At 37.6% G+C, this 25,623-nt stretch overlaps 1 protein-coding gene and 1 long non-coding RNA gene across 3 annotated transcripts in view; one reads left to right on the forward strand and one right to left on the reverse strand.

The window, feature by feature from the left end:
• Positions 1–25,623, reverse strand: part of LOC100367161 (uncharacterized) — a 30,258-nt gene that overhangs the window by 2,649 nt on the left and 1,986 nt on the right. For both annotated transcript variants that reach the window (XM_085491337.1, XM_085491336.1), the window contains exons 2-9: positions 17,728–17,807; positions 16,952–17,347; positions 11,739–12,122; positions 11,190–11,630; positions 2,831–3,565; positions 2,555–2,671; positions 1,128–1,255; positions 640–853 (exon numbers count right to left, since the gene is read on the reverse strand). In XM_085491337.1, coding sequence (XP_085347463.1) covers positions 640–853; positions 1,128–1,255; positions 2,555–2,671; positions 2,831–3,565; positions 11,190–11,630; positions 11,739–12,122; positions 16,952–17,347; positions 17,728–17,800 — 2,488 coding nt within the window. In that variant the 5' untranslated portion in view covers positions 17,801–17,807. The remainder of the gene's footprint in view (positions 1–639; positions 854–1,127; positions 1,256–2,554; positions 2,672–2,830; positions 3,566–11,189; positions 11,631–11,738; positions 12,123–16,951; positions 17,348–17,727; positions 17,808–25,623) is intronic.
• LOC146733823 (uncharacterized) lies at positions 200–8,049 on the forward strand. The gene is made up of 2 exons (XR_014926638.1): positions 200–282; positions 7,267–8,049. It is a non-coding gene; the product is annotated as an uncharacterized LOC146733823 (long non-coding RNA).

A 25,623-nucleotide genomic window follows, 5' to 3' on the forward strand; every position in this document is an offset into this window, starting at 1 on the left:
GATTGAACTTACATTTCAACTGAGAAAATAAAAACAAAAGTCAGATTATATTTCAAAAGCAAAGAATATAAATCACTGGTAACCATAATGGTGATTGTATGATGAGAACGCCACCACATGACAAACATCAGAAATTAGGAGCGTTAGCGTGTAATCGGTTATCACGTGATTGGTCTATTAATAAACGATTATCAATAAACATAGCGTAACCTGTTTAGGAGGTCATCATATCATCTACAGGGCACTTCGAAAGATCGCGCTATATCACAAGGATTGAACAGAGTAGGTCGATTTATTAATTCTAAAGGCAATTCACACACCCGAGGAAGATCAGTACAATGATCTGTCGTTTATTTGTAGTATTGCATGGCAGCTATCCTCGATGACACAATAGTATTGAGAAGCATCGATGTGTCCTGCCAAACCTTTTGTTTGACAAGTATGTACTGGGCATACCGGAGATAACTATGACTGTCTGAATGGTACAGTCAACACCTGGCGGGTGAATGTAAAGCATACCACCAAGCAATCCGTAATGTGAATAATATGAGGATCATTCCAATTCTTAAAACAGGTTACAGGTCTGTTGATATAAATGTTGACCACCGTCGTCACATTATTTGTTGTGGTTATTCTCACCTTCAACAATAGTTGCGTCTATGTCAATGGTCAACCCACCAACCATTCCATTCCCATTTTTTACTTCACTCTGTAATTTAGTTTTTACATCTTCCATCGTGGTTGACGAAGTGGATGAGAAGTACAAAACAAACCTGGCTCTAATACTCCCAGAGGAGAATCCTAGCACATCGAGTCCATAATAATCACTCGAGTTGTGAAAAACAGCATCCATCTGTAGTGAATAGAAGAAATAGTTGTGGGTATAACAAGGCTTCAAGATTGAATTAGGGACACACAACAGTTGAATACATTACCAACTTGAATGATCACCTAGAACTAAATAAAGTATTTTTTATGTATTCATTTTTGTTTTCAAACTCAGCTGAAAAACTATAATGAGTAATGCTTAGTCACAGAGTTATAATCACTACATGCACATCAGCCAACATCTCATTAAAATATTATTAATTAATTAAGATTAGTAATTTATTTCTCCTTCATCTTACCGCGTTTTCAATTTGTGTTGACGTGTGTTTGAAGAGTGAGGATGTAGGATTATTCAGCTCCTCCAAATATGTAGCCGTATCGCCAGCAATTTCCAGAATTCTCAAGTCACAGATGTATGTGTCTGCATCTTTAAGAACAAATGTGAGAGATTAATAATCAGTGTATAAATATATGAGAATTTGTGAAGATATGAATTCCCATTTTAATTTTAGACTTAATGCATGCCTCTGGTAGGTAGATCTGGATAGTTTAAATTAAAGAACATACTCAATCCTGCTAAACACCAGTAGTGAATCCAACATTACAGACTCACAACTGGCTGCGAGGATTCTTGGCTAATGAAAGGAATCGATTATCCCGAGACTATTCACTGATTACTAATATTTGTTTCCTTTGTAGCTCACTGAAATCACCGGTATTGTCAAACGTGGCATCCAAGACCTCACTAGACAATAACAGTTAGTCATCCATCAGGAAACTTGTCGTTTGGTTAACACATCCAGATTTTCCCACGCCCCTTCTCATTTCATTCACACAGTCTCTATGTGATTAAGAAACTGTTGTTTACTCTCATGGGTGCAAATTTATTTATATCATTGGATAAATTAACAGATAGTCACAGAACAATGCTAGATCGTCTGTGTTGTTTATGTGGTATGGTTGACCCTCGAAGGGCTGTTAACTCATGCAGCACTAACCTGGCTATTCATCGTTTTATGTGTAAATGTAAAACAGATGCGATGAACATAAACAAAACAGTTATTGCAGTTACTTTTCACCAACACATATAGACACATTAAAAATACTTTAACGGATCAATTGTGGTATTAGTAAAGACATAGTCATGTCAGTACTAATACACAAATAATTTGTATGTTGTGTTTAAGAGAAATGAAACAAACAAACAAACATTCAGCAATAAGCCCCTATGGGACATTGTTAGTCAAGTGCTTGCTTTCACAATTATACCATTGCAGTGATGCATTATGGGATATACGTATAGTAATGCTGTTCTGCATATTGTGGCATCGATTTAAAGAAAACCAATTACATTAACAAGTATTTCGATCTATTTTGGAGATTTGCAATGTTAGTTGTAATGTTGGAGAAGGCGCAGGTGTCTTCAATTTCTATGTAAGTTCAGGCACTACAAGCAACTGCGTTCTCATTGTGGCGTTGGGATGCATGGCTTCAGACAACACCGTGACGGTTATCAAGGAGAGATTGGACAATTTTCCATGCGACCTAGCATGATTTAAACATGACAGACATGAATTCTGATGGACGACACTGGGCATACTTGTCTCATCTTCTCCAGGGTATGTATCCTAATCTATTGACTCAGAAATACTAAAATGCCATTGTATTTCGCAAAGATACTCTCTTTATAAACACCATAGTCAATAAATAGCTGAATGTTACATACCTGTGCACGTGCCATTTATATCATAGTAGCTGGGCTTACATTCACACGTATATCCACTGACGTCATTGAGGCAGTAACGGTCGAGCGAACAAAGGTCACCAGCATCCTCACAACCACCTATAGATGATGAAGTGTTAAAAAAAACGCCCTAAATAACTTAGAAGAATGGACGGTATTCATTTGATAAAGAGATGACTAAGAAACTTGGGCGTTGATTTGCACTGTAGACAACAAACAACTACTTTATCTTCCACACTCCAGATGTTTCTTACTTACCACTCATCGACGCTGTTTTATCAATGATATTAATAAGCGTAGACTCTGCTCGAGAAGTAACATCTCTTGTTGTTGTTGTTGTTGTTGTTGTTGTTGTTGTTGTTGTTGTTGTTGTTGAAACAGAACTCTCCTTGTCTGTGGATAAATGTGATGACGAGTCGGAGCTTGTGATGTGAGTTGTTGATATGTGTGAGGTGGATGCTGTTGTAGATGCGGGACTTCTGGTAGTCACTTGAGATAAATTAGTAGGCGATGCAGAAATGCGTTCAGTTGTCGTGGGTGATGTGCCCAAATCTGTCAAGGGATGGGTTGATATTGTTTTTACAGTCGAGGATTTGGTGACAGGGAAAGTGTTGTCACCTGTCGAATATGATATTGACCTGTGTGAAAAACTAGCATCATCTTGTTGATGTTGACGTTGAGTTGATGTTGCAGCTGAAGTTGTCCCATAGGAGACGCTAGGTAAGTTTTCTGTTGAGAACTCAGTGGCTGTTGAGAACCCAGTGGCTGTTGATAACCCAGTGGTTGGCTTTTGGTTGCTTGTAGAACGTATCACTGTATCAGTCACAGTTACGTCAGTGGTGAATAAGGACTGCGATGTCAATATTTGAGTAGATACAGTGTCAGAAGAATCAGGCAACACAACATATGTCGTAATTGTGGCTGGAACACTTTTCTCTGTGGTCTCAGCAGCGGATACTAGCTGTGTTGTAATGTTGTGTGTGGTTGGTGCCCCTGGAAGAAAAAGAAAACATGTACATGTGCCTGAGAATAGAACTACTATTACATCCTTAATATTCATAAAAGGAGTTTTTAGGAAGACCTAAAATGCCTCTTCTGATGGTATATTAGTATGGTTTGAATATGTGTTTGAAGAATTGGAGTTCTAACACTACACTTAGAGTAACACTGTCCACGCGAGTAAACATTTTTCGCGACCTCGAATACGAACAAGTGCAACTTTGCCATGTTATAGCGTGTTGCATTATGGGAAAAAGTTAAAATAGTGGACGTTTCAATAAAACAATCCGGTGCGAGTTTGTTTTTCCAAGTAGAAACTTCTTAAAGGTTGCCCTAAATTTGCTTGAAATATTATTCTAAGTGTAAATGTTCGGCCTATTAATTTTTTAGTATAGTTTCAGTTAGTATGAAAGAGGGAACACAAAATAAAGTCACACTGATATCTTTAAATTAGGTGTTTTCGAATTTACAGAAAAGCACTTTAGCATGATCCAAGTTTGGTTCTCTGTTTGATTTGACCAACAACATCGCATACTTGGAGGGGGGATTATTTAGGGACCCCCCAGTTTATATGACTCAAATAGTGTCCCGATTCTTGGTCGAGCGTGGGCTAATAACAATTGTATTCCTAGTACTAGTATTACTGGTGTTTTAGTATTTTTGTCAACCAATATATTTGATGAGTTTAAGTGTTCAAGTGACATGTAAAGATAAAGATTATCTAAATAATGATTAAAACAACATAAATACATTGGTTGACAACAACATATTTCTTCGGTGAGTAGCAGACACTACACAATAATTTACTTAATTATAGCGCCACTAACGCGCTCGCTGCATTTGCTGGTTGGTTTGAGTATAATTTATATATAAAAGTCTTCAAACATAAATAATGTCTCCTAATTGTTTTTATGGGTGTCGATTTTTGACGATTGACGGTCTTCTAACATATCATCTCCGGTCAGAATACTGTTCATACTCGGTATAAGATAAACTTCCTGTTCCCTTAGCTCCAGTAAATTGAACATGTTCCCTTAGCTCCAGTAAATTGAACCTGTTCCTTAGCTCCAGTAAATTGAACTTGTTCCCTTAGCTCCAGTAAATTGAACATGTTCCCTTAGCTCCAGTAAATTGAACATGTTCCCTTAGCTCCAGTAAATTGAACCTGTTCCTTAGCTCCAGTAAATTGAACCTGTTCCCTTAGCTCCAGTAAATTGAACATGTTTCCTTAGCTCCAGTAAATTGAACCTGTTCCTTAGCTCCAGTAAATTGAACATGTTCCCTTAGCTCCAGTAAATTGAACCTGTTCCTTAGCTCCAGTAAATTGAACATGTTCCCTTAGCTCCAGTAAATTGAACCTGTTCCTTAGCTCCAGTAAATTGAACATGTTCCCTTAGCTCCAGTAAATTGAACCTGTTCCTTAGCTCCAGTAAATTGAACCTGTTCCTTAGCTCCAGTAAATTGAACATGTTCCCTTAGCTCCAGTAAATTGAACCTGTTCTTTAGCTTCAGTAAATTGAACATATTCCCTTAGCTCCAGTAAATTGAACCTGTTCCTTAGCTCCAGTAAATTGAACATGTTCCCTTAGCTCCAGTAAATTGAACCTGTTCCTTAGCTCCAGTAAATTGAACCTGTTCCCTTAGCTCCAGTAAATTGAACATGTTCCCTTAGCTCCAGTAAATTGAACCTGTTCCTTAGCTCCAGTAAATTGAACATGTTCCCTTAGCTCCAGTCAATTGAACCTGTTCCTTAGCTCCAGGAAATTGAACATGTTCCCTTAGCTCCAGTAAATTGAACCTGTTCCTTAGCTCCAGTAAATTGAACATGTTCCCTTAGCTCCAGTAAATTGAACATGTTCCCTTAGCTCTAGTAAATTGAACATGTTTCCTTAGCTCCAGTACATTGAACCTGTTTCTTAGCTCCAGTAAGTTGAACATGTTCCCTTAGCTCCAGTAAATTGAACATGTTCCCTTAGCTCCAGTAAATTGAACATGTTCCCTTAGCTCCAGTAAATTGAACATGTTCCCTTAGCTCCAGTAAATTGAACCTGTTCCTTAGCTTCAGTAAATTGAACATGTTCCCTTAGCTCCAGTAAATTGAACCTGTTCCTTAGCTCCAGTAAATTGAACATGTTCCCTTAGCTCCAGTAAATTGAACCTGTTCCTTAGCTCCAGTAAATTGAACCTGTTCCCTTAGCTCCAGTAAATTGAACATGTTCCCTTAGCTCCAGTAAATTGAACCTGTTCCTTAGCTCCAGTAAATTGAACATGTTCCCTTAGCTCCAGTCAATTGAACCTGTTCCTTAGCTCCAGGAAATTGAACATGTTCCCTTAGCTCCAGTAAATTGAACCTGTTCCTTAGCTCCAGTAAATTGAACATGTTCCCTTAGCTCCAGTAAATTGAACATGTTCCCTTAGCTCCAGTAAATTGAACATGTTTCCTTAGCTCCAGTACATTGAACCTGTTTCTTAGCTCCAGTAAGTTGAACATGTTCCCTTAGCTCCAGTAAATTGAACATGTTCCCTTAGCTCCAGTAAATTGAACATGTTCCCTTAGCTCCAGTAAATTGAACATATTCCCATAGCTCCAGTAAATTGAATATGTTCCCTTAGCTCCAGTAAATTGAACAGGGTTTTCCTCCGGAAAGCCTGTCATTTGTTGGGAGAAGTGGAATTCAGATCATATTTAATTATTTTTATGCTTTTCAATTCATCACATTTACAAATTGGTGCTGTCTGTGCTTCACTGACTGGAATATTACCAATTAAGTACTTAGTAATTAGCATAATCTGACGAAAACAACATTGATGATTAACACCCAATGTGTTTTCGATGATTTGTGAATGACCTATTGATTATTGTTTTGATTTGGTGAAACTCGACCAGTTGTACACACAATATTGTGCCACAATTACTGCTTATCACTCTCTAGTGAGCTTCGACCAATCAGGATGCTACCCTACAGTACTTTATATATACTAAATATCTAGTTTTGAATCCAATCTTTACTACGATCAAATCACATATAGATAACGTGGCAGTGTTTAGATGACCTCGGCCAAAATGCCCATCAAGTTTGGGCTCGTATTACGAGCTAACATACTAACACTACACAAACTACTTTGCCGACTATTTGGCTCGCTCTCGTATTCCAATTGAATCTCCATCGCTTCGTTTAGACTGGACTTATATTGCCCAGGTGTTACACAGGCCGCTTTTGTAAATTGTGGTTGTGAACGGGTTACCATCATTTTGATGTCAATGTGTCACATTGGCTCGTCAGTCATTTTTTGAGCTACATGGTCAGTTTGTTTTACTCTCAATATTTTTGACCGAACATTGTTGTCATCATTACTAGTCTGAATGAATGAATGAATGAATGAATGAATGAATGAATGAATGAATGATTGAATAAATAAATAAATAAATAAATAAATAAATAAATAAATAAATAAATAAATAAATAAATAAATAAATAAATAAATAAATAAATAAATAAATAAATAAATAAATAAATAAATAAATAAATAAATAAATAAATAAATAAATAACCCTTTCTTGATTATATATCCAATTAGAGTGTCAGTTCATTGGACCATGTCGAGTGAACGTATATTTAAATAAGTACTAAAAACAAAATATTGTAATTTTTTTTTCAACTGTGTTCACAATGTCTCTCTCAATGTTTGCCTAGGCATCATTATAGAAGATGATAGTGGGGTGCCGACTTTGACTGAGCCCAGTGGCGCTGATATTGACATAATATATGGAACATCAAAAACTTCCGATCTTGAGATTTCTACAACTACGACAGACAACACTTAAACGGCCTATCTGCCGCTCGCTGCGTTTGCTGTTGAGATGTTTCTCGCTACGTCCGTAGATGGAGATAACGCCACACATACCGTGAACGCAACTCTTGATACAGCCACTACCGCAGTTACACCGTCGACTGAGTTTATAATAGACTTTACTGCCACAATACCTGACCTGAGTGGACTGAACTGTTATAATATGAATTGCATTCAATACTAAACACGAACTTTATATGAATATGTATATTTTATTTTCATGAAAATATTCTTAAACTTGTAAAATATAAATGAAATATCATTATATTATCTTATAACCAATAATTATGGTCGAGATATGACGTCATGAGATTATTATTACACTTGTTTCAAAGTTAATGAAACTTCGTGACTTAATTCTGCATTTTGTTTACATTTCATGCACAGTCATGGCAACAACCATGACACTGGGGGTATTATAAAGCATTGGGTAACTAATTAAATTAATCAAAAATTAATTAATATATATATATATAATAATAATTTGATATTTGTATTTATGTTTTTGCAGTTCCCCTCAAATACACCGATTACTTACCGCTGCCACCGGTTAACGGACATGAAATCAACAAGTTGGATTTGAAGTTAAAATATCTTTATAAACGATGATAGTTTTTATCAACCCATCTCGTATTTTTCAATTAATTCATTAGTAATACTGCATTCTTCTCAAACATATTACTAATATATATATATATATATAATACATTATTGCATACCGCATATTTGTGGTAAACCGGACACATTATTGTGTGTGACTTGAAAAATATCAAGTGCTCAAGCACGAACATAATTATCTAATGTTTATTAAATTCAGTCTGGACGGCATGTTCCGGTTGACATGCGACAGAAAAAATGTCTGTTTCACATTGAGGTAGTTGTCGTACTGTGAAATGAGGCTGGTTAAATACGGTAGATATTGACCATCGTATCCGGCAATATCACTGGATTTCTTAGATCTCAGCGAATCGGTATTACGTCACTGCTAGAACCACTGACGTCATTAATATATGTATGGAGTACCACCTCGAGATTGGTATTCCTATGAAATAAAAATCATTAAGATTGTTATTTAAATATAATTAACATACAAATTAATTTTCAACAAGTATTGTTATTTTTAAATGTGCGAGTCACGTCGAATGTGAATAAAGTTATACATGCTGAGTGGCATGAGAGGAAATCAAACTACCAAGAAATCGTAATAGATATGAACTGAAAACCATGGTTTTATTCACGGTCGATGGATGTAATTTTGCAATGACTTATATTATGCAAAATATTGATTATATTATATAAGGTACATATATCATTAGTAAAGGGCAGTAAATTGTCTGCATGGGAATTGAACGACAAATAATTAACGGGAAATTTGACAGGGAGTAAGTACTACCATGGTACTACAGTGATTCGAACTGACGGCAAAGGCACCGAATCGCTTAGCTACATCGTGACGCTCCATCGGCATCGGCAGTGTCGGGTTACACGTTCTATAAGATCGGCTATTGAATATCCCATTTCGGATATGTTCGTTGAAAGCACGCTGGGATATTCATTATATTACCTGCAGGTGAACATTCTATTGGCTCACACTTGATATTAACGGCGTTTTCAATATCTAAGGTCCAATCAGCTTCGACGTGAGGCTCAACTTTAACGCATGCGTAGACAGTACCCACACAGCTAGTCAAAGGCAGTGTCACTGTGACGTCTTCGAAGATCACATTTTCCCCAGGGTTTAGATCATAAGATATTTCTTCACTATTTAATGTAACCGGCAAAGATTCCGTAGCATTCAGCCCAGTTTCCGTCTCTGCTGCAAAGATATCAATTTTCCAGTTTTTATCTCCATGTATTCCGTTTGATATAGGTGACGATGCGATCGTTACATCTACCATGATTGTTAGCACCACGTCACTGTGTACAACGTCGATTTTGTTTTGGTCGTACATAATACTGAACTCCTGTACCACTAAAGGAACTGCAACGCTCAGTGTAGTTTGAAAAACAACAACCGTTCCCACTAAGAAGCAAAGAGAAAAATGAGTAAATATCAAAGATGCGTCAAACAATTGTTGTTTATGACACCTAATAACCACAGGCTGCCCAAATACTCCATACCTTTCCCGATAGAAGCGCCCTCCAGCGACAAATCGCCCCTGTGCCGTAAATAGGTGTAACTAACGTCGTCCATATTGTTTTGATTGTGCTCGTCCGACAACAGATACTTTGAGATTCACAATATTCTAAATAATGAACGACTACACAATCAACGATTTTTTTTTATTTGAGCGACATTACTGGCACTCATGTACATAGTACGCCATTCTGACGTCACAGAATCGCATCATCGTCAGAGGGCGTGCGGGAAAAGTGTATTAGAGTGAAGAAAGTTGAGATGATTGTTGTAGGCTTTTACAATAGGCATGCAGATCTAAAATCGGATTAAGGGCTCACCTTTGCAATCTGATCCATGTGTGTAAATTCTCATGAAAAAAGAACACCACTATGCGACATCGACTTCTTAGTACGTATTTGCATATCTATTCACCGATTGGGCAGCCTGTTCGCTACGTCATCAACAAACTTTAACAAGACATGCATTGAAAATGCTTAGCCCTCGTTGGAGTTGAACCCGCAACTCTTATATATGTTCAGTTTTAGTAGCAGGGCAAATATTAGCGTGTTTTAACCCCGACAGTGTTTAGAATGACTGTATAACCAGGATTTTTTTTTATTTTCAAAGTCATGATTCAGCAGGATATTTTGTCGCCTTATCTAAGAAACGTTGAATCGAGACGGTCTGAAACATCATCCTGATACACTGCTCCTGTAAGTCACTGACTTTAGTGACGAAGCTCATCTGTGACGGAAATACAAGTGAGGCACACATTGTCGACTTTGTTTTAGTCTGTGGTGTGTCCGTCAATGCACGGCCTATCAGTGTGAACGACATTGTTTTCGCTCACCGGTAAGTGACAGAAGTGCTAATGCTAATTGCCATTGGGTACGATGAGTTCGAATTGCATGGTTATATTCGTATATTGTTCATCACTGATGTAAGAGATTGTAACCTCAATTAAAGCCCAAAACAAACCCTTGTGGATTTCTCCCTCACAGCGAGATCTCGGCTGCCATTTACCTCTAAGTTCTATTGCGAATAAATGGTGTACAGTACGCTCTTCTTGTGATGCTAACATTTATAGAGTTAAGTATACACCGGGTTTCATAAAGGTGTGAATTTGTTTAATATATAAAATATTTATAAATTTCAAATGGCATTGAAAACAAATTGGCGGCTGAATGCCGTTCGTATACTGCGGTCAAGTAACCTGTAACCTCTCTCTTGACAGTGGCTTGCTTTCCCTATCCAATGACCTGTGCCAAACAATAACGGTACGTTTTTGCGTTCATGGCAGTAAATGATTGAAAGGTTCTTACAAAAACTGGAAATGGAAATCAATAATTGGATTCTACGACCAATAAAAGCATCTTCTTTAGATTTTAATCTTTCGGGATAAATGTTTATAAATGAATATTCATAAATGTCCATAAAACTGAAACATGTTTTGAACCCTATCCCTTTACAATATCATTTGTAATCAAAAGCAGAGAAAATTCACGCCGGACCATGTTGGAGCGTGGCAATAACCTCACAATCATTACATATCAGGCTTACGATAAATACGTGCTCTGTGGCGCACACAGATGATCACTCAATGTTGATGAATAAACACATATTCAGAATAATCCTATGGTTACATACCTGTAGTTACAACTCCCTGACAGGTCACAGTTACACAACCCATGTTATTACTATTGCTCCGTAACATCCAACTAGCCGAATCACTTGGGCTCACATCTACACAAATATTGTCGTAAATATTGGATTCATCAACATCGCAACTTGACAATCCGTTGAAGTTAAAATCAAAAACTATCCCAGATAACGTAGCAGAAGTACTTGATGTCAATGTTACACTGTTGTCTGGTATCGTCCCTTCTACCTTGTTCGGTGGTTGCGGGTTGTCGCCTGAGACACCAGACGCCAAATATCCCATTGCTTTATAAAGGTCAACACCCGTGATGTCATCACCAGATGACGACGTTAGTGTGATGTCCACTGTTACGATATTACTTGCTCCCAGCTGAATAGTGACGTCACTACTGTCCAACGTGACCGAGACTTGAGATATAAGAACTGGATCTGGAGCGCGAGAATGGCATTAATTACACAAAGCACACAATTGTTAGTGACGTCACGTTTTCTAAACCGAAAATTTGATGAAATTCGTTATCAATAAAAAGTACATACCTATACACGTTGCTATAGCAACACATCCAGTGCCTCCTGCGTCAAGTTGCCATGTGGCAGAAGCACTAGGTCCGACGTCTACACACACATGGCTAAAGGAAGTACAATCTGTTGTCAAGGTAACCAACACACCTGTCAGTTCGGCATCTGTAGTAACTGAGAGCGTCTGGTCATTATTTACAATTGTCGCCTCTTCCTTGGTTGATGGGTTTGATCCAACATCATCTGTTGCCATGTATACATTGATGAGATATAGATCAGTTCCCGTCACCTCACCGGAACTGCACGAAAGCGTTACATTCAATGTCAATGTTTTGGTCTCTCCAACAGAGAAGGATAAACTGTCCGAAGTTACTGTGACCGACGAAATCGTTACAGGTGGCACTTCAATAAACAAAAGAACATTACTAAGTTATATTTATTTATTTCACGGCATTGTCCATGGCTAGATTTTGTTGTCAACTAATCAGGCAAGTGTGACAAGAATCAAGACTGTATGCGATTATTTCAAGGTGAGCAGCTTTCAGATAGATTAACAGAATGGTGTTCATAATAGTCAATATCAGGATTGGTCTTGATTGAACATTGACATTGAAACAAGTAGAATTGATCGGATACAGATTTTGAAAAATTCAAAACATTTGGTGGTAGTTATTTTTTAATGATTTAAATATCATAATTACTTTTAATTTTGCTGCATTACACACTAGTATACCACAAAATAAGCCAAGATTAGCTTCATTGGTAAAGCAGACCTTATATTAAAAGAATAGTACACAAAGGTATAAATCTTTCGTCATAATGCATATTTTAGCCAAAACATGGAAGTTATGTTTAATTTTCTCATTGACAGTATATTTGTCAAGTCTAATGAATTAGTATTTAGACAGACTATTGACGTTATAATGGGTACGAATCCAACAGATTTATCCTTGTATTCATATGAGGCTGATTTTATCAAATCTTTTGTTAAGTCGAAAAAAGAGAAACTTGTCAAGAGACTCAACAATTACGATACTTGAGTTACAATAAAACGGAGTTTCTAGTTCAGCTTCATATCTGTATCTGTTTCTCCAAATTAAATTTGATAGTTCACATACTAAGCTGTATGATAAACGAATTGCATCTCTTCAGAAGAAACTAAACAAACCCCGCATCCCATAGGATGAAACTAACAAGACCTGCATCCAGTCATAATTAATCAAGGTGGCTGCATCTTCTCACAACAGACCAAAAGGATCTGCATCCCGTCAAAGGAGAAAACAAAGACCTGTATCCCCATAAGAGACCAAATCATAAATAGCAGATCGTTGTTTGGTGGTTGCAAATTCTTTTTACTTGGATATTAAATTTGTATTGTCGGCAAAATTTAGTTTGAGGCCTGTAATATGTATACTGTAATAAATGCAACAGCTACAGTATTCACAAGATATCTGCTTTGTCAGTAGCAGGACATCTCCAAATATATAGTTTCTTTAATTCGTCACCGATGCATGATTCTGTCATGAATTTGTTTTCGCGTATCTGTTAACCGACTTAATTAGTTGATTACGAGCGAATTGCTGTGTTATGTCTGTCATCGTTTAGGCCTATTTAAAGTTTTGGACGGAACTTGGCTCAGTGATTTGAAACTAATTACCAGATAACCGTCGCGATTCTGACAGTTGGTATCCATAGTTATTAATGTAGTGAACGATTAATCAAAAGATATGACGTATTCAGTACTTAATTTGATTGGCTTTATGATTGAAGGTTACGCCCTAGAGTCTTTTTACTGTTTTGTAATTGGTTAGAGTTTTGAAAATGAATAAAGAGAGTTTGAGTTGGTCTTGGCGAATACAGCACGATAGACGCAGTAGAGAGAGAGAGCAGTCCTGGGCAGTCGAGAGTCCAAGAGAGTCCAGGGGCGAGCCTTGAGGCAGTCCAGTCTTGGGCTAGTCTTGGGTCAGCCTTGCGAGAGTCTTGGGGACTTTTCCCCAGGGCGCTGTGTCTTATAGAGTGCTCCAAAAGATCGACTAAGACGAGAGCTGAAACGTATTTCGTTGTGTGTGTCTTATTTGACTGTAAAGTTAAAGTGACTTTCCCGATCCCGTACCTCAAGGGGACGAGGTATAGAGACGAGACGAGTTCCCCCCCTGACAAGTGTGGAGAACCCGAGAGAAAGAAGATTTACCCCTGATACGTGGTGGAGAATCCGGGCAGGTGTTTAACACACATTATCATCCTGTGAAGAAAAGTGAAATGACGAAGAGGTGTCTTTCTTGTGAACCGAACTAACAGCTCCATGGCAGAGACGATTCAGAAACCGCGCTTGACGACTAACATCGTTAACAGTATGGCACCGATGAACGACGCTGAAAAGATGAAGACCTCTGAACCCCTTATGAAGGATGAGTACCGGATAGGACTGTATAATTAAGAATTGAGCGACATTAAAGACAAGATGAAGAAAAAGAACGACCCGGAATAACGCGACAAAAGAGGAGACGCTTATAGACTTTGACTTTAGCTATCTGTGTATTGCTTAGAGAATCGCTCGCTGGACACTGTAACTGACACTGTGTAACTCAAGGACGTTGAACTCTTTTCCAGAACCCTAACCCTATTGCTTAGTAATGTAATGTATTGTTTGCTTTTTCTATCTTTTTTCTTACCGTTTTTTTGTGATGTCGAATTGTATGTATGTAAGCGCCCAGATCTTTGTTTCGAAGTGATATTTAGTGACGTGCGAGGTCCTTTTTATAACGATTTAAGCGCGCCTCAGTGGACAAGTATTTGCAACACAGTGTTTTGAGTTTTGTGAAGTTTTATGGAGTTTTAATGAGTTTATGAGTACGGATTATGATGGGGAAAGTAATGCCCCAATGAGTTTTTAAGAGTTTTGAGATTTGTCGAGTACAGAGATACCGACGTTTTAAGAGTTGTTGTTGTTTATGTGTTGTTTTCCGGAATACTTCTGACGCTTTTTGAGTTTTGTAGAGCACCTTTGTAACGTTTTTTAATGTCTTTTTGAGATGAGAGTTTGGTGCGCTTATAGACGTATTGTTTGATATCGCAAGCTTTTGTTCATGATTGACAGGATTATATGTAACTCAGTAGTGTATATCGTTTTAGTCTTTTCCGTCATTTTGCCAGAGGAGTAATGTGTTATGAAAGCGACATTGTCTTTGCATTCTGTTTCCACGCCGTATGACTTTTGTTTAGATTAACGACTTTTGAGTTCAGTTGAAGTTTATAAGCGTATATGACAGGAGTTTGATTAATAGCTTTTTATTCATTCTTTATTAGTTACCGCTTAGCAATGCTTTAACCGAGAGACGCATCCCTGGTAATCACGTGATCATGCTGTCGACTGCAGCGATTGGCTGATCGCTTGGTTACACCGCCACGCCTTAGTTTTTTTGACCTTTTGATATAGAGTTTGTAACCTTAGTAACGGAGAAAGTGAAGCGACGGGTTATCTTAGCGAACTGTTTGAGAAAAGCGAGTCGATTGGTAGCCTTTCCCTTGTTTTTTTTTGATTCATAACCGTTGATATTTGTGACTTTATAACCATTGTATTTAGACTTTATAATCATTGTACTTAATTAGTGTGTTTTACTCTTTTTGATTTATACCTTTTATTAGTATTGTATTTAACCTGTATGACGATGAGTAGAGGACGGTATCTTTGATTTATGAACGTGTTATGCCGGGAGGCATATCTCAGTTTGGGTGAAGGGATGTGTCATGAATTTGTTTTCGCGTATCTGTTAACCGACTTAATTAGTTGATTACGAGCGAATTGCTGTGTTATGTCTGTCATCGTTTAGGCCTATTTAAAGTTTTGGACGGAACTTGGCTCAGTGATTTGAAACTAATTACCAGATAACCGTCGCGATTCTGACAGTTGGTATCCATAGTTATTAATGTAGTGAACGATTAATCAAAAGATATGACGTATTCAGTACTTAATGTGATTGGCTTTATGATTGAAGGTTACGCCCTAGAGTCTTTTTACTGTTTTGTAATTGGTTAGAGTTTTGAAAATGAATAAAGAGAGTTTGAGTTGGTCTTGGCGAATACAGCACGATAGACGCAGTAGAGAGAGAGAGCAGTCCTGGGCAGTCGAGAGTCCGAGAGAGTCCAGGGGCGAGCCTTGAGGCAGTCCAGTCTTGGGCTAGTCTTGGGTCAGCCTTGCGAGAGTCTTGGGGACTTTTCCCCAGGGCGCTGTGTCTTATAGAGTGCTCCAAAAGATCGACTAAGACGAGAGCTGAAACGTATTTCGTTGTGTGTGTCTTATTTGACTGTAAAGTTAAAGTGACTTTCCCGATCCCGTACCTCAAGGGGACGAGGTATAGAGACGAGACGAGTTCCCCCCCTGACAAGTGTGGAGAACCCGAGAGAAAGAAGATTTACCCCTGATAATTCTGTGTTTGGCGGTCTAAGATTACAAGTTGACTATATTACCAAGTCCAAATTCGTTTTCCTTTCCGTTAAGTCTGAGATAGACAATCATCAAATTCTTGAGTTGTTTCCTGTGTAGTCATCAGGTCCGAGTCTATCTTTCGAATTACCTTATAGGATGACTATTTTACTGTGTTACCCATCCTCGTATGGGACCCCACTGCGTAAAACTCACAGCATCAAAATCCCACTACTTCTTCAACAAAAGTGTGATTTCCGATGTCTACATTTACTGATAAGAGTGGAAGAAATCAGCAAAAAAACTTATTCACACGTAATTGTAAAGACGAACTATGAATATAAACATTAATCAGGCCAAGGTGATCTACAACAATTGATACGTTTAAACAACAGCATTCTATCGGGGTCCTACGGCTCGAGCAAGCAAAATGGTCATGTATACGCGATCGACTTAGACATCGAACTTTACTTACTAGGTTGTTTTTAGCGCGCCCCGAAGCGGAATTCGAAGAGCATACATGAAGGGATTTCTTATAGTAAAAACAATGACTAACTTAGTCCAAACACGACAAATAATATGCCAGCTTTCGATCAGTATAACTCGCAACTTTCAGATTAGATTTTTGGCCAGGCACGTTACACACAATTGAAAGGGCTTTCTGCTAAGTTTATGCTAAACATAACTTTGAAGAAGGGTTATAAACAATGACATAATAGCGATATATCTAGTGTTTACTGGTATAAACTACGTGGCAGGAGAATATTTTCGAATATACAGACTGTTGAAAATATAAACAACTACTTACGAATACAGTTAACGGATGTGCAGCCAACGTTGTTACTTGCAGCAGCATCAAGTACCCACGTTCCTTGTACGGGGTTCATGTCAACACAAACATAGGCGAACGTACACGTCGTCTCACTACTAAGGTCAATTTCTGCTGAAATGTCCGTCACAGTAACCGGAGATACAGTTGTTAAATCGATTCCCTGCATTGTCGTAGTGCCGGTTTCGGTAAACAATGGACTGGTGCCAGCACTGTCCAGAGAAAGGAATACTTGAAAAACGGCGTAACCAGTATGAGTGCTTGTCCCGCTCCCAGTTATAGTTATATCCAATGAAAAGGAAACGGTTTCTCCCAAGTTAACATCTGTGGAGCTACCACTACTCATAGTGGTTTGTATATCACTGATAATTACATCTACGATAAACAACGAAATAAATAAATAAATAAATATATAAATAAACAAACAAACAAATAAATAAATAAATAAATAAATAAATAAATAAATAAATAAATAAATAAATAAATAAATAAATAAATAAATAAATTAATTAATTAATCAAATAATAAATAAATAAATAAATAAATAAATAAATAAATAAATAAATAAATAAATAAATAAATAAATAAATAAATAAATAAAACGAATTCGTATTTATAAGCATTAACTTGCGTCTTACTAATTGCTTCGTATTTATTACTCAGTTTTTGTTCATTAACAAATGAATACACACAATGCTACATGTTATAAAAAACTTGTTTTTCAGCGAGCGTTATTATAAGAAAATGGTACGTACCAGCGCTGAACGTGACTCTGATGATCACTGTATATGCCATCAGCGAGTATAATATATCCGCTAAAAAACCCATGATGCATCTGTGTGAGGATAAATGAAGAATTAACGACTTTTCCTAATAAACCAGTAGCAGTACGAAATACGCTTCCTTATACATCAGCACAAGACAGATAAACTTATTAATATGAATAGTTGTTAAACAGTGCCCAGCCGTTCGTTTCGCTGCGTTGTGTGTGTTGTACTGTAATACCATTTGGGAGAATGAGATTACCCTTTGCCACAACTACCTCCAGGTCACGCTTGGGCAAGGTGTAGCACCTGTGAGCCTTGGGTGCCAACTTCCCATATAACAAGTTTGGTTGACGTCAGTAAAGGCACACGGTCGTAAAACTCCTGCACAAACAGATCCGCATAGGTGGAAAATTTTCATGTAAATATGTATATATTAGTTTCAGTTAGCATTTGGCAGGGGGGATCGTAACCTCTTGTGGTGAGAACCAGTGTGACTGGCCTGCCAACGGGGTGCTAAGGATTTCATTGGAAAAGTTATCAGTTACATCCGTTAATGTAATTTCGTTTTACATACCCGTAAATCAAAAATCACCATTTTAATAAGTCACGCTTTACCAGCGTAAAAGTATATCTCTTGTAAAACGAGTGTAAATATAGCTTAGTATGGGCTAAGAGGTCAAGAACGTTAGTTCATGCTAAGAAAACCTGCACGAACGCTTAAAGCACGGGCTAAGCAACGGTAAGTACCAAATAAACCTGCCCGTTTTAAAACCGGGCTAACGAAGCGTGCGCGAACGCTAAGCTCGGGCTATGCGCCCAAATGCCATTGTAAATAAACATGTGAGATTAGTCCGTACTTGATGTAGCCTGAGCACGACTTCTGTGTCTATCGTGGCCCGGCGTCACGGTTTTTATTCCTCCTTAGTGGAATTTATCCCCGGGCGATCATGTCATTAGACCATATATTATCGTAGTTATTGTAAGTGATCTCTGAATAGAGAGGGTGTACCGTTGAGAACAATGACGTGTTTAGATCTCTTATGGGCTTTATTAATTTCACCTTATGATTAACTTCGTTTTTTTCTGTCTCGAAATGACGTTTTAAGCACAGAACTGATGCCAATATTGGAGTTTCAGAAGGCGCTTACACAGTTTAGAGGTTGGTGAATATTTCTCCTCTGGGCGGCATATGATAACATATGATAAAATACGTGTAACTAATTGTACGGAATAAAAGTATGAACAGAGAATAGAATTACTAGTAATCTATTCTAGAACACACAAATAGCACACCGCAAATGTAAACGGAAACTAAAGTAGTCCATCCAAAAATTCCAACCCACTCCCATGGATATACTGGTTGAATCCAGACTTGCGATGGGCTGACAAAGCCTTCGGTGCGTACGTGTTCCGACCCCTCCCCCACAATACAGAGTTATCTCTTTGTGTTACAAGAACGCCATTGTTTTGTAGTATATAACCGAATGCAATGCAACCAAGCATATATACGACTGCCTCGTCTGTCCAGCACAGGGAACACGGTCACCGCACTAGAACAACTTGAATTCTAATATTGGCGTTATAGTCTTTTCATATTAATGTGTGTTCTGTTATTTACTATTCCCATAGCTTGCATTGTACTTATAATATATTGCGCGTGTACCGTCACATGGAAAGTATATAGCAATAGTGTAATACAAATCATTGGAGATTTACAGCTCCTTCCAGACAAATATAATAAATTATTATTATTGATGAGCTGAAAGTATTCATTTGTTCGAATTGTCAATGTGTGTTTAAGCAGTTGTTAATCCTTGAAGTTAAATCATTTTTTTAGTACTATGGTTAATCGAATAGTAGATATGGACAAATATCTGCCAAGGCGTGCGCCACATTAATTAGGTATTCTTATTGTTATTTGTTTAATATTTGTGTGGATTGTTTCGAATGAAATAGGTTTTATGTCGCAGTGATTACTGCCGCAAGATAAGAGCGCAAGGTATTCTTTACGCAGTCGTACAATCATATCATATAGTGAGTGTGGTTTACACCAAATACGCATCATGTCATAGAGTGAGTGTGGTTTACACCAAATACACATCATATCATAGAGTGAGTGTGGTTTACACCAAATACGCATCACATCATAGAGTGAGTTTGGTTTACACCAAATACGCAGCATATCATAGAGTGAGTGTGGTTTACACTAAATACGCATCATATCATAGAGTGAGTGTGGTTTACACCAAATACGCATCATATCATACAGGGAGTGTGGTTTACATCAAATACGCATCATATCATAGAGTGAGTGTGGTTTACACCAAATATGCATCATATCATAGAGTGAGTGTGGTTTACACCAAATACGCATCATATCATAGGGTGAGTGTGGTTTACACCAAATACGCATCATATCATAGAGTGAGTTTGGTTTACACCAAATACGCATCATATCATAGGGTGAGTGTGGTTTACACCAAATACGCATCATATCATAGGGTGAGTGTGGTTTACACCAAATACGCATCATATCATAGGGTGAGTGTGGTTTACACCAAATACGCATCATATCATAGAGTGAGTGTGGTTTACACCAAATACGCATCATATCATAGGGTGAGTGTGGTTTACACCAAATACGCATCATATCATAGGGTGAGTGTGGTTTACACCAAATACGCATCATATCATAGGGTGAGTGTGGTTTACACCAAATACGCATCATATCATAGGGTGAGTGTGGTTTACACCAAATACGCATCATATCATAGGGTGAGTGTGGTTTACACCAAATACGCATCATATCATAGGGTGAGTGTGGTTTACACCAAATACGCATCATATCATAGAGTGAGTGTGGTTCACACCAAATACGCATCATATCATAGGGTGAGTGTGGTTTACACCAAATACGCATCATATCATAGGGTGAGTGTGATTTACACTAAATACGCATCATATCATAGAGTGAGTGTGGTTTACACCAAATACGCATCATATCATAGAGTGAGTGTGGTTTACACCAAATACGCATCATATCATAGAGTGAGTGTGGTTTACACCAAATACGCATCATATCATAGGGTGAGTGTGGTTTACACCAAATACGCATCATATCATAGAGTGAGTGTGGTTTACACCAAATACGCATCATATCATAGGGTGAGTGTGGTTTACACCAAATACGCATCATATCATAGAGTGAGTGTGGTTTACACCAAATACGCATCATATCATAAAGTGAGTTTGGTTTACACCAAATACGCATCATATCATAGAGTGAGTGTGGTTTACACCAAATACGCATCATATCATAGAGTGAGTGTGGTTTACACCAAATACGCATCATATCATAGAGTGAGTGTGGTTTACACCAAATACGCATCATATCATAGAGTGAGTGTGGTTTACACCAAATACGCATCATATCATAAAGTGAGTTTGGTTTACACCAAATACGCATCATATCATAGAGTGAGTGTGGTTTACACCAAATACGCATCATATCATAGAGTGAGTTTGGTTTACACCAAATACGCATCATATCATAGAGTGAGTGTGGTTTACACCAAATACGCATCATATCATAGAGTGAGTTTGGTTTACACCAAATACGCATCATATCATATAGTGAGTGTGGTTTACACCAAATACGCATCATATCATAGGGTGAGTGTGGTTTACACAAAATACGCATCATATCATAAAGTGAGTTTGGTTTACACCAAATACGCATCATATCATAGAGTGAGTGTGGTTTACACCAAATACGCATCATATCATAGAGTGAGTGTGGTTTACACCAAATACGCATTATATCATAGAGTGAGTTTGGTTTACACCAAATACGCATCATATCATATAGTGAGTGTGGTTTACACTAAATACGCATCATATCATAGAGTGAGTGTGGTTTACACCAAATACGCATCATATCATAGAGTGAGTTTGGTTTACACCAAATACGCATCATATCATAGAGTGAGTGTGATTTACACTAAATACGCATCATATCATAGAGTGAGTTTGGTTTACACCAAATACGCATCATATCATAGAGTGAGTGTGATTTACACTAAATACGCATCATATCATAGAGTGAGTGTGGTTTACACCAAATACGCATCATATCATAGAGTGAGTGTGGTTTACACCAAATACGCATCATATCATAGAGTGAGTTTGGTTTACACCAAATACACATCATATCATAGAGTGAGTGTGGTTTACACCAAATACGCATCATATCATAGAGTGAGTTTGGTTTACACCAAATACGCATCATATCATAGAGTGAGTTTGGTTTACACCAAATACGCATCATATCATAGAGTGAGTTTGGTTTACACCAAATACGCATCATATCATAGAGTGAGTTTGGTTTACACCAAATACGCATCATATCATAGAGTGAGTTTGGTTTACACCAAATACACATCATATCATAGAGTGAGTGTGGTTTACACCAAATACGCATCATATCATACAGGGAGTGTGGTTTACACCAAATACGCATCATATCATAGAGTGAGTGTGGTTTACACTAAATACGCATCATATCATAGAGTGAGTGTGGTTTACACTAAATACGCATCATATCATAGAGTGAGTGTGGTTTACACCAAATACGCATCATATCATACAGGGAGTGTGGTTTACATCAAATACGCATCATATCATAGAGTGAGTGTGGTTTACACCAAATATGCATCATATCATAGAGTGTGTGTGGTTCACACCAAATACGCATCATATCATAGAGTGAGTTTGGTTTACACCAAATACGCATCATATCATAGAGTGAGTGTGGTTTACACCAAATACGCATCATATCATAGAGTGTGTGTGGTTTACACCAAATACGCATCATATCATAGAGTGAGTGTGGTTTACACTAAATACTCATCATATCATACAGGGAGTGTGGTTTACACCAAATACGCATCACATCATACAGTGAGTTTGGTTTACACCAAATACGCATCATATCATACAGGGAGTGTGGTTTACACCAAATACGCATCATATCATAGAGTGAGTGTGGTTTACATCAAATACGCATCATATCATAGAGTGAGTGTGGTTTACATCAAATATGCATCATATCATAGAGTGAGTGTGGTTTACACCAAATACGCATCATATCATAGAGTGAGTTTGGTTTTCACCAAATACGCATCATATCATAGAGTGAATGTGGTTTACACCAAATACGCATCATATCATAGAGTGAGTTTGGTTTACACCAAATACGCATCATATCATAGAGTGAGTGTGGTTTACACCAAATACACATCATATCATAGAGTGAGTGTGGTTTACACCAAATACGCACCATATCATACAGGGAGTGTGGTTTACACCAAATACGCATCATATCATAGAGTGAGTGTGATTTACACTAAATACGCATCATATCATAGAGTGAGTTTGGTTTACACCAAATACGCATCATATCATAGAGTGAGTGTGGTTTACACCAAATACGCATCATATCATAGAGTGAGTGTGGTTTACACCAAATACGCATCATATCATAGAGTGAGTGTGGTTTACACCAAATACGCATCATATCATAGAGTGAGTGTGGTTTACACTAAATACGCATCATATCATAGAGTGAGTTTGGTTTACACCAAATACGCATCATATCATAGAGTGAGTGTGATTTACACCAAATACGCATCATATCATAGAGTGAGTGTGGTTTACACCAAATACGCATCATATCATACAGGGAGTGTGGTTTACACCAAATACGCATCATATCATAGAGTGAGTTTGGTTTACACCAAATACACATCATATCATATAGTGAGTGTGGTTTACACCAAATACGCATCATATCATAGAGTGAGTTTGGTTTACACCAAATACACATCATATCATATAGTGAGTGTGGTTTACACCAAATACACATTATATCATAGAGTGTGTGTGGTTCACACCAAATACGCATCATATCATAGAGTGTGTTTGGTTTACACCAAATACACATTATGTCATAGAGTGAGTGTGGTTTACACCAAATACACATTATATCATAGAGTGAGTTTGGTTTACACCAAATACGCATCATATCATAGAGTGAGTTTGGTTTACACCAAATACACATTATATCATAGAGTGAGTGTGGTTTACACCAAATACACATTATATCATAGAGTGAGTGTGGTTTACACCAAATACACATTATATCATAGAGTGAGTTTGGTTTACACCAAATACGCATCATATCATATAGTGAGTGTGGTTTACACTAAATACGCATCATATCATAGAGTGAGTTTGGTTTACACCAAATACGCATCATATCATAGAGTGAGTGTGGTTTACACTAAATACGCATCATATCATAGAGTGAGTGTGGTTTACACCAAATACGCATCATATCATAGAGTGAGTGTGGTTTACACTAAATACGCATCATATCATACAGGGAGTGTGGTTTACACCAAATACGCATCATATCATAGAGTGAGTGTGGTTTACACTAAATACGCATCATATCATAGAGTGAGTGTGGTTTACACCAAATACGCATCATGTCATAGAGTGAGTGTGGTTTACACCAAATACGCATCACATCATAGAGTGAGTGTGGTTTACACCAAATACGCATCATATCATAGAGTGAGTGTGGTTTATACCAAATACACATTATATCATAGAGTGAGTGTGATTTACACTAAATACGCATCATATCATAGAGTGAGTGTGATTTACATCAAATACGCATCATATCATAGAGTGAGTGTGGTTTACACCAAATACACATCATATCATAGAGTGAGTGTGGTTTACACCAAATACGCATCATATCATAGAGTGAGTGTGGTTTACACCAAATACGCATCATATCATAGAGTGAGTGTGGTTTACACCAAATACGCATCATATCATATAGTGAGTGTGGTTTACACTAAATACGCATCATATCATAGAGTGAGTTTGGTTTACACCAAATACGCATCATATCATAGAGTGAGTGTGGTTTACACTAAATACGCATCATATCATAGAGTGAGTGTGGTTTACACCAAATACGCATCATATCATAGAGTGAGTGTGGTTTACACTAAATACGCATCATATCATACAGGGAGTGTGGTTTACACCAAATACGCATCATATCATAGAGTGAGTGTGGTTTACACTAAATACGCATCATATCATAGAGTGAGTGTGGTTTACACCAAATACGCATCATGTCATAGAGTGAGTGTGGTTTACACCAAATACGCATCACATCATAGAGTGAGTGTGGTTTACACCAAATACGCATCATATCATAGAGTGAGTGTGGTTTATACCAAATACACATTATATCATAGAGTGAGTGTGATTTACACTAAATACGCATCATATCATAGAGTGAGTGTGATTTACATCAAATACGCATCATATCATAGAGTGAGTGTGGTTTACACCAAATACACATCATATCATAGAGTGAGTGTGGTTTACACCAAATACGCCAATCAGGGAGGCGACATTCAGTCTGTGGGTTAGTTAGTACACATAAAGTAGTGCCATATGTTTAGGAGAGGTTAGAAAATATGGCGCTAAACATCTAGACTCTCTCTGCAAACCCTAAAAATAGTATACGCATAACACCGTAAACCCAGTTAAAAAAAGTCGTTATACTTCATGTTAATAACAATATTGGGTAGGAGAAGTAAGCGTGGAAACCGTGCTGGCCACATTACAAAACAATGTACACACATATTTGTAGTGGTGTGTAGCGTATTGTTTGATTACAAGTTTACGAGGCGGGTAAAAATAAACATCGAGCCAGAGTGACGTCAGTCGACACACTCGACTTTCCATCAAATAATACTTACACCAAGCTCGATATTATGCACAAAAGCTTATAATTTG

This window comes from Saccoglossus kowalevskii, chromosome 16 (assembly GCF_978046115.1).
Source record: "Saccoglossus kowalevskii chromosome 16, keSacKowa6.1, whole genome shotgun sequence".
Lineage (NCBI taxonomy): Eukaryota > Metazoa > Hemichordata > Enteropneusta > Harrimaniidae > Saccoglossus > Saccoglossus kowalevskii.